This window comes from Gymnoscopelus microlampas, assembly GCF_963454915.1.
Source record: "Gymnoscopelus microlampas genome assembly, chromosome: 7".
NCBI lineage: Eukaryota > Metazoa > Chordata > Actinopteri > Myctophiformes > Myctophidae > Gymnoscopelus > Gymnoscopelus microlampas.
Window position 1 is genome coordinate 20,629,978 of NC_139944.1, and position 16,743 is coordinate 20,646,720.

Here is a 16,743-nt window from a genome sequence, read left to right on the forward strand (position 1 = left end):
CTTAGTGTATTACTACACATATTGCCTTCCTTTTATAATTATTATATGCAAAGTACCTCTGGTGTTAAGTGTAAAAAGGCCTATGTAACTGTATCATGTTTGAGAAGTTTGTTTATATTACATCAAAACAATTCAGTAAAATAGAAATACAACTGCACGTCAAATCGAAGCAATGATCATCTGAATAATTCAAAGACATGGTTTACATATAAAGGTTGCCCGGTACAGTCTGTCACGATTGACAAGTCAGCTCCCTTGGCAGCGTGCTTTGTTTTTCATCTGGCACCGCGGTTTGGGTGGGTTACTTGAGTTTGACACTCTTTTTGACTCCAGCACGGATACCAGACAGCTCTCCACTGTATCGAGCGTCCTCCTTACGAACCTCACGGACCTGGCAAATATGAAGAGTTAAAGCGTATTTAGTTTGAAGATTTATTTGCTTATACTGTTGCTCTGAATGTGCAGTGAAATGTATGGCCTGTTCCACCAGACTGATAATGTAAAAACATATTTTTTTATGAAAAGGGTAAGATAAAAAGTAGAGGGTACTGAACAGTGTACTTGTAAAATATTTGAAATTACCTATTTTTAACCCAATATACCTAATGAGCCTGACCGTCGTACGACAAAAATAGCTGATTTACAACTCTGTCGCTGTGAGCTTATAGATCTGACATTTTTGCCGTGCAACACCAGAGAATGGCATGCATATAGGCCTAGGCTATTTTTGAGAATTGTCGCCTATGACATGCCAGGAATAATGTAGTTAAGGGGTTTATACCTTTTTAACTTAAACTTCTGAAATGTGATACAATAACAGTTCAGTATCAGATTATTCTTTCTCTAAAATGTGATTCTAAAAATGTAATCCACCCCAACTACAACAAATGGCCTCAGGGATAATGCTTTAATGTTTACCAATATCCACTTGGACCCTAGTGTCCCTATTCTGGGCAACATTAGGCATCTACAAGCTCATAAATGGTGTTGTTGAGCGCTGTGAGCTTGTAGCTCTGCTATTTTCGGCCAAAATATTTGGTGTAGAGGGGGAAAACGATTGGGGACTGGTCAATGAAATATAGGCTTTAATGATAACATCTTCCAACCATGGTGGTAAATTAAATAAATAGGCTTTAATGATAAAATCTTCCAACCATAGTGGTCAATGAAATATATAGGCTTCAATGATAACATCTTCCAATCATGATGCAGATTACTAACCTGGCCCTTTCTGCGAATAATGGCCCGTCTGTACTTCTCTCTGTGTTTGACCCTGGGATTACGGTCAATCTTCTTCCTCTTTGGTGTGAGTCCTTTGTTCTTGGCCATCTGTGGAAAACAGTGTGAGAGCATAATCAGAAAAGCAGGAAAAGTTAAAATGTGGAAAGACAATTGAATGTACTACTTTACGGTCTGATGCTTTGTACATAATCATGATCTTAAAACTATAATGTGATGTAATAAAATATGATGTACAAAACAATGACTTCATGCCATGTATTTGGGACCATAATATAATTCCATATGTGCTGTTGTAATGGTACTTTACCTCATATGTGATAGCTCTCTTCGCATCTCCATCCATTTCCTCTGTCTCTCCAGCCTCTTCCAATCTGAAACAAGTACAATAGATATTAGAGCCCTCATCCAGCCTGTCTCAGCTCTACTCCTTGGAAGACTCTTGATACAAATCACTCACTCTTCAGCCTCTGGGTCAGCGCTTTTCTTCCTCCTCTTTAGTTTCAACCTCTCCTCTACTCCTTGGTAGAAGCGCAGGGCTGCTTCCTCATCCAGGTCAGAGTCGGACTCTCCTGCAACGTCTGCCTCAGCCGCTTCAGACACCTGGCAACAATATGTCAATGTTGCTCATGAAAATAAAGGCTAGGGTACATTCTCTGTGTAATTACAGTGCCATGTTTTACTCTAAAGCTATTTCTAAATGACCATCTCCTACATGTCTAGTTATTTACATTTTGAAATCTAGCCTGTCCTAGAGTGTCTGATTGCGACCGTAGGTCGCACTTACTATAGAAACCTGCTCCAGGTGTCCGTCCGTCACGTCACTCCGTCACACACGTCCGTCACACTTTTGCCCTGCTCATATCTCCGCACCCGTTGCCCCGATCCATGCCAGATTTTGCACACACACTCCTTACCTGCCAAACTACACCCTCCAAGGACCCCCGGAGCTCCAGGGACCCCCAGCGGCCTCGGGGACCCCCAAGTGTAGAAAATGAGCACATGTGGACAAATTACCAAATGACCACCCCAACGGGGCTGCTCACGGGGCATTCCCGGGGACCACCCACTCCTGGTGCTCCAGAACGGATGCAAAAGTGGTGGCGCCCCCAGTGGAGGACCCCCTGCCACTGCAGCTCACATAAAATGCCATGTGACCTACGGTCGCTTATCTCCCGATTAGGGAGTCTTACTGGTAAATGCCTATCATACACCAAGGGTGACTAAGGGCAGGTACACTCTGTAGGACTTTTAAAGTGGTCGGGGGTCGTCCGATCGTTAAGCATTTCACACTACAGGAGTTTATTTCTTGAAATCGGCTGTCATATATCGTTGTGGTTTTCACCCTATAGATTGATCCCCGACCAGGGATTACACACTGTAGGATAGTTCACTACGATGCTGTCCAGAGTCAGACCCAATACATACATGTATTTGTTTTTATTCCAATTCATTTTAATTTGACGTCTCCCTCTCCCTCCCTCTCTCTCGTCAGAAGCAGTCAGTGTTGCCATGTCCGCTTATTATAAGCGACTTTGGGATTGTTTTTCTGTTGCTTGAAAGTGTAGTTGCTTATTTGGTCTTGTTTCCTAATGTTGTTTGAGCCAGTTGTTCTCAAACATTTTCATGGCAAGGACCCCCAAATTTATATTTGTCCGCAGACCTCCCCCCTTCTGAAGATATGTTGTGCCATAGACCCCCATACAAGATCTGTGTGGATTTGGAAAATACTCCACAATTTTCTCAAGATTTGTCTTTGAAAATAGCTGCGATGCGTTGTGAGCTTGTAGATCGGCTATTTTAAAATATGCAATGTATTTGTATATAAGGTTAAAGTGCTGATGTGGCCTGCCCTATAGTCGCTTTTGTTGGGCTTGTTTTCATAGATCTGGTTGCTTATTTCTCTAGCAAAATCTGGCAACAACAAACAAAAAAGGCATGCGAGGCTAGACAGTGACACGCACACGCATATTACACACACACACACACACACAATACACACAGCTCACACTCTCTCATTCAGTTTTATAATGTTTAACTTAAAACAGGACTAGGACGGTAATATTGCGGGGGAGGGTCTGTTTGTTGTTGTTTGGTCAGGTCCAGTGATCCTCTCCTAGCCACGGTGGCTGCTGTAATGTGCTATCATTGGCTGTAGCGTGGATCTCCTCGCAGACCCTTTCATACTGTATGATACTGTCTGATCTCCTGTCTGCGACAGGGCCGAATATCTAACCAGATAGATATTTGAAAACGGTCGCAAAACCATCGCAGAGCGGATGATCACGGCCAGATCGTCTGTCTCGCTGAGCCTTTCACACACAGCGAGCATTATCTCGCCGTTCAAAGGCCGATCTGCATCAGATCGGTGTCAGATCGGGAGGTTTTGTCGGCGAGCGCCAAAAAAGGTTGCGGACAGCATAATGGACCAAGTATCCTGCTGTATGTACCTGCCTACTAATAACACCCTAATTGAAGAACAAGTGGAATATCTCACCTTCACCTTCTTACTGGAGACTTCAGCCTGCTCGCATTCACCAGGCAGCCTAGAGGTCTTTTCCTTATGTTCTTCTGATAGCAGCTTACGAAGCTGTGGTGCAAGTCGAGAATCTACAACACTAAGTTCATTGATCAGCTGCAAGAAGAAAAATGCACATTTCAGTCAACTATGGGAGTTCCGTTTGGTAGTGCTGCTAGCTGCCATACAGAACAGCAACACGTTTAGTTCACATTACTGATGATCCACCGTAACCCACCAGTTTAACCACATTAGCCCTGGTGTCCCCATTTTGGTCATTGGGTCAAATTTTAATATTTTTTGTATTTTAGATTTTTAAGCAGATCTACAAGCTCACAATGCATCTCGTCACAATGTGTTGTGAGCTTGCAGATCGGCTATAATCAAATAGCCCAAGTATAAAATAGAGCTTCTGGAAAGCTAAAAAACACACCTGCTAACATCAGAACAGGGTTCCCAGACATTTTTACTAATGAATTTTCAAAACCTTTAACGTTTTAAAAAGTTAGTTTTTAATACTTAAAGCTATCGTTTGAAAGCCACACCTTATTTGAGGGGACACACTGCCTGCATTGCGAATAGGAAAACTACATCTAGGTGCCCTCGGCGCACACTGACCGCCCTGAGTCAGAAGCCCTGTTGCACATGCACCTACAGTACATGCAACAAAACAGATAATCAGACAAACATTTTCCAAAAACATTCAAATAATTCCAAACCTTTTCCAGGGCCTGGAATTTCTAAACATTTACAGGAATTTCATGACCGTGGGAACCCTGTCAGAAGTTTCCAACCAAAAATATATTACTTACATTTCTGTAAGTGAGCAGTTTTTCTATCACAGGATGGTTATGTGCTGGAATTCTCTTTGCTTTCAGGACCAAGTAGAAGCTGATATTTGTGCAGTAACTGTACGGGAAAAATGATTAGTTCACATTCAATAAATGACTATTACACACTTGCAGTGTGACAACTTAATTAACACTTACTTCAGATAGAGTTGATGCTTTGTCTTCAGGTAATCGGCCCCCTTTAGAAAAACAAGTGCATGATTACAGATAAGTGAACTAGTTTGGATACATTCTCTGTCTTTGGTAAATTGACAGTTGAAAATTGAGTTTAAATAGTCTCACTTTGCCTGGAGGAATTTGTCCAGCTTTGATCATCTCAATGAGGGGCTGAAGCTCATCTTTAATTTCTGTAAGCTGCAAACATCACAATGCATCAGCAGTGTTTCATGTGAATGTATGGAAACTCAAATAGCAGCAATTGTTTTTTGAAATTCAAACCTGTAAACAACTTCGGGCTTGTTGCCCCAATGTATGTGTGTACTGTGTATGCATGTGTTTTTTACCTTTGTCTTGAAATCACGGATGAGCTCGAGCAGCTCTGGTGATTCCTTCTTCAAAAGTTTCATCTTTTCTTTCTGGGACATTTGCTTCAGGTCCTTCACAATCCTTTCCTCCTTTTCCACTACCTTCTCTTCATCCTTCTCCTCCACAGCAAATTCCTACACATACACAGCCATATGATAGATATAGATATACATATATACACACACACACACACACACACACACACACATATAATATAAGGCTAAACCTGTCTCAGAAAGATTAAAAGAAAGCAAAGTAGACACAATTTCAGTTTTGTCATCACGGCTGAATTATTATAATTATTTTACGAGGAGTACCTGAAAAAGGTTTAGATCATAGTCTTCCTCACTCAGATTGGCAGCCAAACGTTTCTGAATGTTCTTAGCTTCCTCTTCTTCCTCTTTATCCTCAGCTTCAATCTCCTCCCGTGTTTTCCCTTCTGCAATGACAAGTACGAATTTCAAAGCCTGCATTAGAAACACACAAGCAACAGATTTACTGTGGTATAAATAATGTGGGTTGAAGACCGAGATGCTTACTAGTGGCCATGTATTCAGAGTCGTAGAAGGTCTTCTTGCGTTTCCCCCATGCCATATCGTTAGGGAGGTCTAGGGAGCACAGCGCAATTAGCCAAGCTGGACGGTGACAAATGTACAAACTTGAGTTTCTGCATTTTCCTATTTTCATTACCGCCATCCTCCTTCCCCTCCAGGTCACTCTCCATGTCGGTCCCTTCTTCCTCTTCACCTTCCTCTTCAGCTTCCTCTTCCCCACCATCCTCTTCTTCCTCCTCGCCTGACTCAGAATCATCCAGGGCCATCACTTCCTCCTGTAAAATTTAACAGAACTTGTGCTGGATCTCGGAAACAAAACAGAGCAAACATCTTGTTGAGCACAAATAGTCTGACACGACCAAACCAAGAAGCAAACGAATGATTCACTCATTTAGGGCTAGTCAATTTGATTCATTCCATTTCATGTTTCTGCACAGTGCGTAAAATGTCTGAATCACAGGAACAAGATTTTATACACCATACATGCAAAAATGTGGTATCATATCGCTTTCTGTTAACATACAATGCCCCAATCTGCCCAGCTTCACAGACATTGCCGGATACTACGTCCATGAAAAGTACTGCCAGTCAGTCAGACAGACACACACTAAGAATTCAGCAAGCAATGCCAACTAGTTTAAACACCTCTCTTATACTTACAAAGTAAACACGTGGCATATAAATGAAAATATGAGTAGTCTTGTCTTGTACAACAATGAGGCAACTTTCAACTTGCTGGAACTGTCAAGTGCATGGAATGTACCGGCAAGCAATCTTCAGGTAAAGATTTCTGAATTTGGAACAGTGTGTTCTAGATGCTGTGGTCTGGTGAACACTAATCTGAGTTCCCAGAAGTTTTCGCCAGCTCTGGCGAGGAACTTCTGGGCCAGAGCCCTGGTATTTGTGGGCGGGATGTAACTTACGCTCAGAATCTGAGCGGACCCGCCTCTTACCGGTCTGAGAGCTGTGCAACTCGTCTAAAAAGTCCGACGAGAGGCAAACAGCAGTACACAACAATGCCGGCCGAAATTTCTCAAGGGGAAATTGCTTCCCGTCGATCCTATTTAGATGCAACACCCACTGCATGTGGATCCCGCCCCCTTTTCTTCATTGGCTGTTGATTTGAATCAGAACTCAGTGGCCGCGCCCCTGTTGTCCAGGATCCAAGCCGAAGATTCCCAGACTAGGTGAACACCAATACCAGACAGTGTGCGTTGTGCGACACCCTGGTTGGGTTTATAATGATGTCACATTTCATGGACAAAATAGTTAACTATCAGAGAGCTACAGTACAGGTTATTCTCTTGAAAAGATGTAATTCTATATTACAGTAAGGTTAACTTTTCTTGCACTTTGTTTTAATTTCAATCTTTATGTTTTGTATAGTATCAGCGTGCAGTAGGGCAGGGGCGGGGTGTTCATTAGTGGTTTGGTTATGGCCTACTTATGTTGGAATTATATCTTGTTCTTTTTTACATTGTGTAGAGAGAAACAAAATATTGTGAATCAGTTTGAATTTCTTTTTTTTGGCCATTACTTCCAGATAAGTGCATTCACTCACCTCATCATCGATGTCTTCCTGGTCGCTGTCCACATGCACACCTCGGGCCAGGAGGTTCTATCATATAGTTGATAACAAATTTTAAAAAAACTGTTAGTGACCATGAATATATTACTGACCCCACCTTACTGAACAATCCATGGGAATGGAAACTTACCGCAATCTTTGCATCGTGAAATTCGTCAATCTTGTCCTTTGTGTACTGCACAGATGTCTGGTATGGAGAAATGAGACAACGCATGTTAAATACAGATTTTTGACTGAAATAGCAATAAATATAGTCAACCCTTAGCAGCGGTTCAGTATGAAATCACAATATAAGTTACTTAAAGAAACTTTCCAGATAGAGCAGATCAGGTCAAGAATGTACTCTATGGTTTATTTTGAATTAAACTCAGAGATTAAAAGGAAATTGATAGAAGCCAAATCATAACAAACACTGAAAATATAATGGGGAGAAAAATAAATGAGTCGTATACAATATCCTGTCACAATGTCATTGTTCACAGTCTCATAAAGTGCATTCAAGTCGTTCCTCTTTCCATCGCTAGCATGCTAATCAATAATGTAACTTCTTGCATAACACTGTAGGGCAGTGTTGCTTCTTTCTTAAGTTTAAGTTTCATGTAATGAGCAACACGTCTACTACATGCATGTACCTAAACCTGGTGATGTGCTGCACCGCCTCACCTTATCCGGGACAGGCATGTCCTTGTAGGCTCGAGGATCATCTTCATCATATTTCTCTTTCTCGTAAGTCTTCTTGACTTTCTTTAACCTGAAAGTTTATGCATTGAAGTGTTTAGTCATTTATTTTACTTAATATTTGTAACATTACACATCTGCTCCTGGACATCGCAACACAAGCTGTATTTTAACACAGCACTAATATACAGGCAGCTACTTGTTATTGTTTACTAATAACACGTCTCACTCTCTGCATATTAAAGATGATGTTACAGTTAGCCTCGGATCAAGACTATCATAGATGTTTTTTAATCGATTTTGACATTTGCATATCTATTAAGTAAAAGTCAGACTCGATAAAATACATCTATGATAGTCTTGATCAAAGACTATAATGTTACAGTGTTCATATGTTCAGGATACAGGACATCTGGGCACCTCGATGTAAAATTGGTTATTTTGTCCAAAATGTTAAAAGATAAAATATAAAAAATGGTAAGTAAAGTAATGGTAAGTAAAGTAATGTAAAGTATACATGATGTGAATATGCACGGTACATCATTATCAGACTTAATTCTATCCTTAAACTTCTTGTTTATGCCTTAATTGTCGAATGTTTAAGCATGTTCATGTATACTTTTAAAACATTTTCCATTTTCTTGGTTCCCACCAGTGTTGCCATGTCGGCTCCTTTTCTGCTAAGTTGCTTGTGAAAATTGGTAGTTGCAGGTTTTTTGGGCTTGTTTTTAAAAGCACTTGCTTATTTAGGCTTGCTTCCATTTGTTTTAAATATTATTAACCACTGATCCATTCCTTTACCATGGTTGCCCTTATTCTGTTCTCTTAACCTTCCATATTAAACTCATGTTAACTGATTCATTGCAACATATGTATGAGCAAGCACATGTGATTGATATGGGCACATTTCCTACTAATGTTGACTCAACCAGGTAAATCGGTACAGTTTCCCTTGAAATTCCCATTTCTGTGGAAGTTCTTGACATCCGACTTCCAAGATAACAGACAACATTGATGCGTTATCATACATCATACCGTTTCTCAACTAGTGGTCGATAAAATCAAATCAAATCTAATACAAATCTTCACTTTCCTACATTACTAAATGCATGGTCAGGGACCCGGACCACCAGTGGTCCACGGACCACCAGTGGTCCACGGACCACCAGTTGAAAACCCATGCAGTAAAGAAATGTAAAGGGTACTTTTTACCTATTTAACTTAAGACTTAAAACGGGTCAAAAATGACCCTTAACACAATGGAAGGGTTAAACGTGGACAACGTTTTAACAGTTTTATCTGATCAGGTTATTAGTGCTCTTTAGACACATGATGTGCTGTTGGCTGAAACTAAATGTTAACAATCGTTGCTTGTAGTGTTGTTTTCTTACCTTATTTGCCGAACCATGATGTAAAACTGCAAGAATTTATTCCGCTACCAGATTATTAACTATATGATTATGAGTAAAACTAATTCAACCGTTTTATATTCGACAATTAACTTAATTCTAAATGATAAAAGTATTCAAAACACAAACACATTTCACAGCAGTACACATTCACCAGCAAGGCTCCACATGTGCTTCCGGGATGTCTTCTTCGTTCTAACCGGATGGACACATAGTGTACAGCCTATTCTGTTTGAATATCGCCCTCTAGCGGGTAATCTAATGTATGGTTGTGGTTATGGTTGTATGGTGTGTGTGTGTGTGTGTGTGTGTGTGTGTGTGTGTGTGTGTGTGTGTGTGTGTGTGTGTGTGTGTGTGTGTGTGTGTGTGTGTGCGCGCGCGCGCGCGCGCGTGTGTCTGCTGCGCGTGCGTGTGTATTTACTATTTGTGAGGGACAAATATCCCCTAGTAGAAATAGAATTTGAGATATAGACGTTGTGAGGACAATGTTCATGGTCCTCACAAGAGAAATGATTGGTTTATGGTTAAACACGAATTTTAGAGTTAGGCTATAGGAATTAAGAAAGACTTAGATTAGACATTTAACGGTTAGGTTTAGGGTTAGAGTTATTCTTGATTTATTCTTGTGTTAGTGACACGCATGGAATATAGCACTAGCAGATCTACAAGCTCACACCATATGAGCTTGCAGATCTATATTCGGCTCTAGTTCAAAATTACAAGAATTTTTGAGTGGTGCCAACCACTCCTATATCTGACTTTGTACGTGTGTCCGTATGTATGTATGTATGTCTGTCCAATAAACAAACATTGATGACAACATCAATGTTTCAATACAGGGCTCATCAAAGGCACCACTCTCTTCACACAGGGTGTGATTTTTAAATGACATTCAGGAAATTGACGTCCTAAAATGTTGATGTTCTCACACGTGTGTGTGTGTGTGTGTGTGTGTGTGTGTGTGTGTGTGTGTGTGTGTGTGTGTGTGTGTGTGTGTGTGTGTGTGTGTGTGTGTGTGTGTGTGTGTGTGTGTGTGTGTGTGTGTGCCTGCGCGTGCGTGCATGTGTGTTTAATATATAGGCATATAATATAACATGATAAGATAAAAACAAATGTGAAATAATCAGTCAGTTATCACACAGCTTACTTTATTTGCTTGTGTCTTCCAAGAAAATGATAAATATAACAATAAAACAGATCCTGGTCTTTAACAAATTACAGTGGTCAAATATTTTTGCTTTCAGAGTCATAACTGTGTACTGTATAACACTGCATATTGTATAACTTATCTAGTTGTGACTACTGATAGCTGCCTTTTCTCAGTGAAAGAAGGAGTCCCTCATTCCTTTTCTCTGTGTCCTCCTTTCTGGTCTTTCTGTGGTCTTCGCCAGTCCGTTTGGAGTCCAAAACTGGAGCTCCGGGGCCTCGGACTGGACAGAAACGATTTTGGAGTTCTGGCCAGTCCAGATTGTACTTCGTTGCTCCTCTTCCTCATCAGCGCAAAGGCTGGTGTCATTCGCCCAGCGTCAAAGTACTGTAGGACAAAATGAGGAAAGACATTTGTACAGTCTCTTTGTCTCTGTTGTGTTCACACACGCACAAAAATGAACAATGCACACACTTACATTGCCCTGTAGTCTTGGTACTGCGGAGCCTATGTCTTCTCGATCTGTAGCCTGAACACTCAGGTTCATCATGGACTGGCTCAGTTCTGACACTGCTGCCCTCGATCGTCCTGCATGTTGTTCTGAAGAGCTCTGCTTTGGCTTTAGCTTTCTCATAATGTCACTTAGAGAACTGAAGCTCTCCGACTGCGCCTGCACCCTCAATATTATTGGTTTCTGTGAAGAGAGATGCCTATGTGAGGTACAATTGCATTTTTGAAAGGTGACATGATGCCATGTCCGTCTGTCTATTCATAATTATGTTCATGTCTATTCATAACATACCCTAGATGCTGGGCTATCGCTATTTCCATCCATATTATTGCCCTCCTCCAAAATGTTCTCTGCCCGTGAGCGCCTTTTCTCAAATAAAGAAAGGTTCCCTGTATTGTGCCTTGACTCCTGTTCCCTCCTGTCTCCACCAGGTCTTGTTGTCCTGTTGTCTGAGTCTGTGCTCTCCTCATTAGAAACCTGCCTGTTATAGACTCTCTCTATTTTACGTCCAACTCTGGAAGGGGGGAGACATGCATTTTTATATTATAAAAATGTATGAATATGTGTTTTTGTGTTCTCTGCTCTCTTTTTTTTTTTACCTCTGTTGAATTTCAAGGTTGGTGGTGGAGTTGTGGTTATCTGTCGGAGAGCGTTGGGTGTTGCTGCTGCAATAATAATCAGGAACATGTCAACAAATGTTACCACCACAAAAATCTCTGTAATGTTACTTATTAACAACTCAATGTCCCAACTCGCACGCAGATCTTTGTCACACGCATAATGAGAGAATGATTGTAAAGTTATTTACAGACAACCCATTAGAAATAAGTTGAGAGTGAGAGAGATAAGACAGAGAGATAAGAAGTAAATTCCCATTATTTCTCAAAAAAGTGGTACAGTAGACTAATTGTTTTTATATAAACTCTATAAACTCTATAAACTAATAGTTTTTTGTACACTAATACTATACACTATATATATAAAGAATCGGTTTAGGATTAGATCTGATATTTTTGCCAAATATTCACCTATTATGACATGCCCAGAATAGGGACGCTAGGGCTCATGTGGTTAAGATGTTAAGCAGAATACTGTACCTAGCTTCATTCACTGGTTTTATGTTTTTCCCGCCGATTGCACTTTCCTCCACAGCAGGGGTCTGCGTGCTCTGCAGTGGCCTTTCCAGCGGCAGGATGATCTCCTCGTGATCATTGACAGGGCTATGAGAGAAATGACCGCGTCCCTGGAAGACCCCCAGTGCCTCCCAGTCCAGGGGAGGGACTGAAGGTGGAGGCGGAGGGGGCGTAGTGGCATAATCTAGGAGGGGATGATGTTTAGGGTGATGGTGGTTGGAGAACTCAATCTGTCGATGGGGCACAAACGCCGGGGACCTGGTGACCTTCCCCGTGTCCGAGATGGGGGACGAGGCGGCGAAAAGGATCCTGAACTCCCGATCGAAGGATTCGACAACTGGGCCGCTTAGAATTGTGACCAGTTGTCGATGCAAGTGGGCATCTGTCCAGGTGAGGCTGATGAACACAAAACAGACTGTTATGTCAGTATAGTGAGCGTGCAATAGATATAATAGGAACAGGTTTGAAAGCATTGTCTGTGTCACCTGTAGTTGCCTTGAATCACAGTCAATAGGTCCACCAGGAGGAAATTCATTTTCAATTCCCCTGCCACCATCTTTGCCTCCCTCGAACAGAAGGTTTTCCCCCCAAGAACACGCACTTGCATATTCTATGGGAGCACAACACATGATAGTAATTTACATCGCTGCAGCTACTGTACTACTGTACATAGCACGTTAGACATTTAGTCATGGTCAAACAGAACATTGCATGACTGTATGGTGTTTAATTGAGCCATCGCTCATGGATATTAACCACATGAACCCTAGTGTCCCTATTCTGTGTGGAACATCTGGCGAAATAGTCAGATCTACAAGCTCACAAGACGCGAGTGGCTATTTTCGGCGAAGAGATTTGATGTAAATTAGAAAAGGAGGGGTCCTAGTATACACCCCTGGGTCACTCCAGTCAATGAAGTATAGGGTTTAACCACCTAAACCCTTTACTTAATAATAATGATAATACATCGATTTTATATAGCGCTTTTCTTGGTACTCAAAGACGCTTTACAATATAGAACAAATACAAGAAACAACTTAATAATTAGTTGACTGATATCCCCCAGGGCGTTTACTTCTTTGACAGGTATCCCCCTAGGGCTCTATAGGCTCCGTCCTGTTTCTGCTCTACAATAAATATCTTTGTAGATAGTCATCTACAAGCTCACAATGTGTCATGTTGAGCTGGTAGATCTGCTATTTTTGATGAATGTTCGCCCCCAGAATTGGGACGCTAGGGTTGAAGTGGTCTGCGGTTAAAACACCCCCTCGCCTTGTGTCGTCCTTTGTAGTTAACCACAGTTATGTTCTCTCTCCTAAAGCGACCCACAAACAGCACTGAATGCAGTGCAACCAGTTTAGACGTTTGTGGCTTAATGCACACGTTGCACTAATCCTCATTAGTATGATTAGGTTAAAGAGAGATAGAAAATGCAGGAATTTACAAAGAACTCATGCTGAGTGGATATTAGGTGTGTCAGGGTCCCTTTGGTTAGTTTGAGTTGCATAGTTTGAGTTCCTCCTGTCAGGGGTGACGCACAGTAACCTTATGCAATAGGCTAGGCCTGCTGCTGTGTTGTAACAAGAATGTTATTATCGTAACCAATAGGCAGCACATTAACACAAAATAAATGTCACATACTATGATATTTTCCCGATAGGTGCGTGATGATGTGTAGTCAATTGAAGCCTGCATGATTTATGCTTAGTCACAAGCCTGTGTCACCGAAAAGATCTACAAGCCTGTAGATTGGCTATTTTTGGCGGGAGTGACACTCGTTCGCAACTAGCATAACTCAGACTTGAGTGGACTGTGCAAGAGTGACTCACTGGATGCTTGAGCCTGTTTGACGTGAAGTCCTCCTCACTGGACCGCTGGTTGAGGATAATGTAAACAGGTACACCCCGAGAAGCTGCATTGTGCAGATCACCGATGACCGCACCGTCTGTCAATCTGTCTGTCACTATGGCAATCACCTGTGTAGTGTATTACACACATACATCAACAGAGACATTACACAAAATATTAATAAATAACAATCCTACCTCTTCCTACCTATTTTTCTTGCCCAACACTCACTTTAATATTGAATTGTTCAACAAAAAAAAATCTTTTGGAACAAGCAAAGAAAGTCACCACACATAATATGCCAGAGGTTCGTATCTTTTGACTTAATTTGAAAAACCTTGTATTAAAATGAAAAGAACCTTGCTCATCCATTGCATTATTACATACTGCATGTGTATAGTGTTACCACACCTGGGAGGCACATTGCAAGTGGCGTCTGATGATCTCTCTGATGGAAAGTTGCCCTGCAGCAGGGGGACTTGTGTGGACTTTGATATAGTCCCGTCCCATCCAAGAGTTTTTCTCTGGCCATCCTAGGTCTAGACACGGAGCGGGGGTGTCGGATAAAGACGGAAAGTAGCGGGTTTTGTAGTCCTGCAACCCTGCGCCGCCATCCTCTGCATTCTCCACCGCTCCCACCTGTATCTGGCTGGCCTGGTAGTCTTTCGTCCAGCCACTTATCTGACTGACCTCCTCAGGAGACAGGAAACGGTCCAAGCGATCTGTACCCAGGCAGGCATAAAATGCCTCTTGGCCTTCGCTCATTAGTTTTTCCACAGCATGACGCTCCCTCTCACAGTGGAGGAACTCTGGGCAAGACTCAGTCACTGGCCAAAACACTGCATCCTCATCCAAGCTCTGCTCCTGGGAGTTTGACATAACTGAAGCTCTGTCTTTTGTTTTCAGAATGAGTTGTATTTATCTAAGTGCAGAGTTCTGGTTGCCAAGTTGTATTAGAAGACCATTCCAGTCCGGCCAGTTTGTGTCACCTTTCACACCTGTAAAGGTTTGGAGAGTTTTCATGCTTTGGCCATGGGGTCGTCCCTTGTGTGATCAGCAGCCTCGATGCCTCTGCAGTACAGATTCCAGTCAAATTCATTCACACATGTTCCTCTTTAAGGGCAGGACGTCACTGAAACACATAAAATATCATTAACAAACATGAGTGAAGTGAATAGTTTCTGTTTGTCTCTGAGAAATAGACGCAGCATTTACAGAACAAGTTGTATTTGATCAGCAGTCTCAAGCAAGTCACGAGCCTCATGTTGACTTAAGAAACTATTACGTGAAGTAGGGTAAGTGTGTAGCCTACTGTAGTACAGTGCCATTTAATTTTGTGTCATCTAAAACCTTTTATTCTATACAAAAGAGCAATTAGCAGTACATAGGAATTAGGGACTCACCTGGTTGACTTCATGCCTCACAGATCTCCGTCTCAAACAATACTGTTAAGCTCAGATGAGTTGTGATTGTTCCATTTGCTCCCTCCCCTTCAGTGTCCACCTCCCTCCCCCTAACATTATCATTCCATGCCGGTGCACAATGCTTGTTGGCTCCAGGTATTCAGCCCTGCTGACAGAGCCTTTGAGAACTGCCACCAGTTACATATGTGGTTAGGTTTAGTTAGGCCTGGCTCAGGGAAGAGGACGCCCCTGCCATGCTTAGTCCACCGTGGAAATTGTATTGGTTCTTTAATTGTTATTTTATTTTTGCTTGTCAATTATATTTTTTACTTGAACTGTAATTTTTTTTATTGTACTGTTTGACCCCAGGAAGAATAGTCACTGCTGAGGCAGTAGCTAATGGGGATCTAAAATAAACAATAGACGATAAACAATAAACAATAAACGCAAAAAACCTCAGTGACTCTATGTTCCAGCTTATAGACTTATGTTAAGTGTCTGAGGCGTTCCCCTGTATAATATTTCGGCACACACCAAATCTATTATCAGTCTATGAAAGAGAGCCTCTCATTCATGTCATAGTTTACTCCTCCTGAGACTGTACTCTGACTGGTTTATCCTGACAGGTAAGTTTGCAAGCAAGTGCAGGACTCATAATACCTCACTTCCTTCCTCCGATGTCACCTGCTATCACAGCTGTTTTTATTTTATGTTTGTAATCCATTTGTTTTAAAATAAAAGTATTGTACATTCACTCCTATTACAAGCAAACGTTTTAATTGACATAATGTCAGGTGTGCTCTAAGGTCCCAACTAATTAACCACTGTAATATCTCTTCAGAAATTAAGTTTCCCATTTGGTATCAGTTGATTATGGCATTACTTTGCTATTCCACTATCCACAACAAAGGTAAATGAATGTCACAAAGCAAACAGAGATTAACACCTCAACAAGGGTGGGTGGGTGGGGGGTAAGGCTGCTGTTGATTGACAGTTCAGCTTAACACCACAGACAGACCCTGCCAGATTGGCTGTTAAACTGGTCTAACCTGGGACATAACTCACATAACTCTGTGGTGTGTGTCTTGGTCCTGCATTTCCTGACTGCCAGACACATCCCAGGTCAAGGTCGGCAGACACACCTCTAACACCTTCACCCTCAACACCGGGTGTGGAACCCCTCAGGGTTGGGTGCTGAGTGGTTCTCACACATTTTCCTGTGAAGGACTGCGAAATTGATAGCTGCGGACTACTCATTAGAAAGGATTTGGTACTAGGAACCCCCAAGAGAGGATCTTAGATTAGATACAGAATTCTACAAAGAGAGAAACCTATGATC

The 16,743-nt window shown here is 41.7% G+C and overlaps 2 protein-coding genes across 5 annotated transcripts; both read right to left on the reverse strand.

Moving 5' to 3' along the window:
• Window positions 1-93: 93 nt before the first annotated feature.
• Window positions 94-9,532, reverse strand: utp3 (UTP3 small subunit processome component). 3 transcript variants are annotated; one of them, XM_084063497.1, is made up of 16 exons: window positions 9,345-9,532; window positions 7,939-8,026; window positions 7,406-7,462; window positions 7,249-7,305; window positions 5,824-5,962; window positions 5,673-5,741; window positions 5,451-5,572; window positions 5,112-5,267; window positions 4,891-4,962; window positions 4,747-4,787; window positions 4,570-4,666; window positions 3,737-3,874; window positions 1,700-1,842; window positions 1,550-1,613; window positions 1,222-1,329; window positions 94-391 (listed from the first exon to the last, which is right to left on the reverse strand). In XM_084063497.1, the coding sequence occupies exons 1-16, from the start codon at window positions 9,359-9,361 to the stop codon at window positions 302-304; spliced, it is 1,458 nt and encodes a 485-aa protein (XP_083919623.1). In that variant the 5' UTR covers window positions 9,362-9,532; the 3' UTR covers window positions 94-301. The 3 variants fall into 3 exon arrangements, with proteins under 3 accessions (XP_083919623.1, XP_083919622.1, XP_083919621.1); XM_084063496.1 differs by having other exon boundaries at window positions 94-1,329; window positions 3,743-3,874; XM_084063495.1 differs by having other exon boundaries at window positions 94-1,329.
• Window positions 9,533-10,489: 957 nt separating this feature from the next.
• On the reverse strand, window positions 10,490-15,477 carry fam83e (family with sequence similarity 83 member E). Of its 2 annotated transcripts, none has more exons than XM_084061580.1 (9): window positions 15,405-15,477; window positions 14,413-15,133; window positions 13,983-14,129; window positions 12,639-12,763; window positions 12,118-12,549; window positions 11,620-11,682; window positions 11,312-11,534; window positions 10,988-11,203; window positions 10,490-10,896 (listed from the first exon to the last, which is right to left on the reverse strand). In XM_084061580.1, exons 2-9 carry the CDS (start codon window positions 14,878-14,880, stop codon window positions 10,702-10,704), a joined length of 1,869 nt encoding a protein of 622 aa, XP_083917706.1. In that variant the 5' UTR covers window positions 14,881-15,133; window positions 15,405-15,477; the 3' UTR covers window positions 10,490-10,701. The 2 variants fall into 2 exon arrangements, with proteins under 2 accessions (XP_083917706.1, XP_083917705.1); XM_084061579.1 differs by having other exon boundaries at window positions 11,620-11,685.
• Between the last annotated feature and the right edge of the window lie 1,266 nt (window positions 15,478-16,743).

Bases quoted from the DNA above. Each gene is read 5' to 3' on its own strand.
- utp3 (XM_084063495.1), bottom strand. The intron at 5,963-7,248 runs GTGAGTGAATGC...TAAATTTTACAG, and splicing joins AGGAAGACATCGATGATGAG to GAGGAAGTGATGGCCCTGGA. The intron at 5,573-5,672 runs GTAAGCATCTCG...TTGTCATTGCAG, and splicing joins CTCTGAATACATGGCCACTA to AAGGGAAAACACGGGAGGAG.
- fam83e (XM_084061579.1), bottom strand. From the start codon at position 14,880: ATGTCAAACTCCCAGGAGCAGAGCTTGGATGAGGATGCAGTGTTTTGG. The intron at 12,764-13,982 runs GTGAGTCACTCT...GTGCTCCCATAG, and splicing joins CAAACAGGCTCAAGCATCCA to AATATGCAAGTGCGTGTTCT. The intron at 11,535-11,619 runs GTAAAAAAAAAA...CCCCCCTTCCAG, and splicing joins AACCTTGAAATTCAACAGAG to AGTTGGACGTAAAATAGAGA.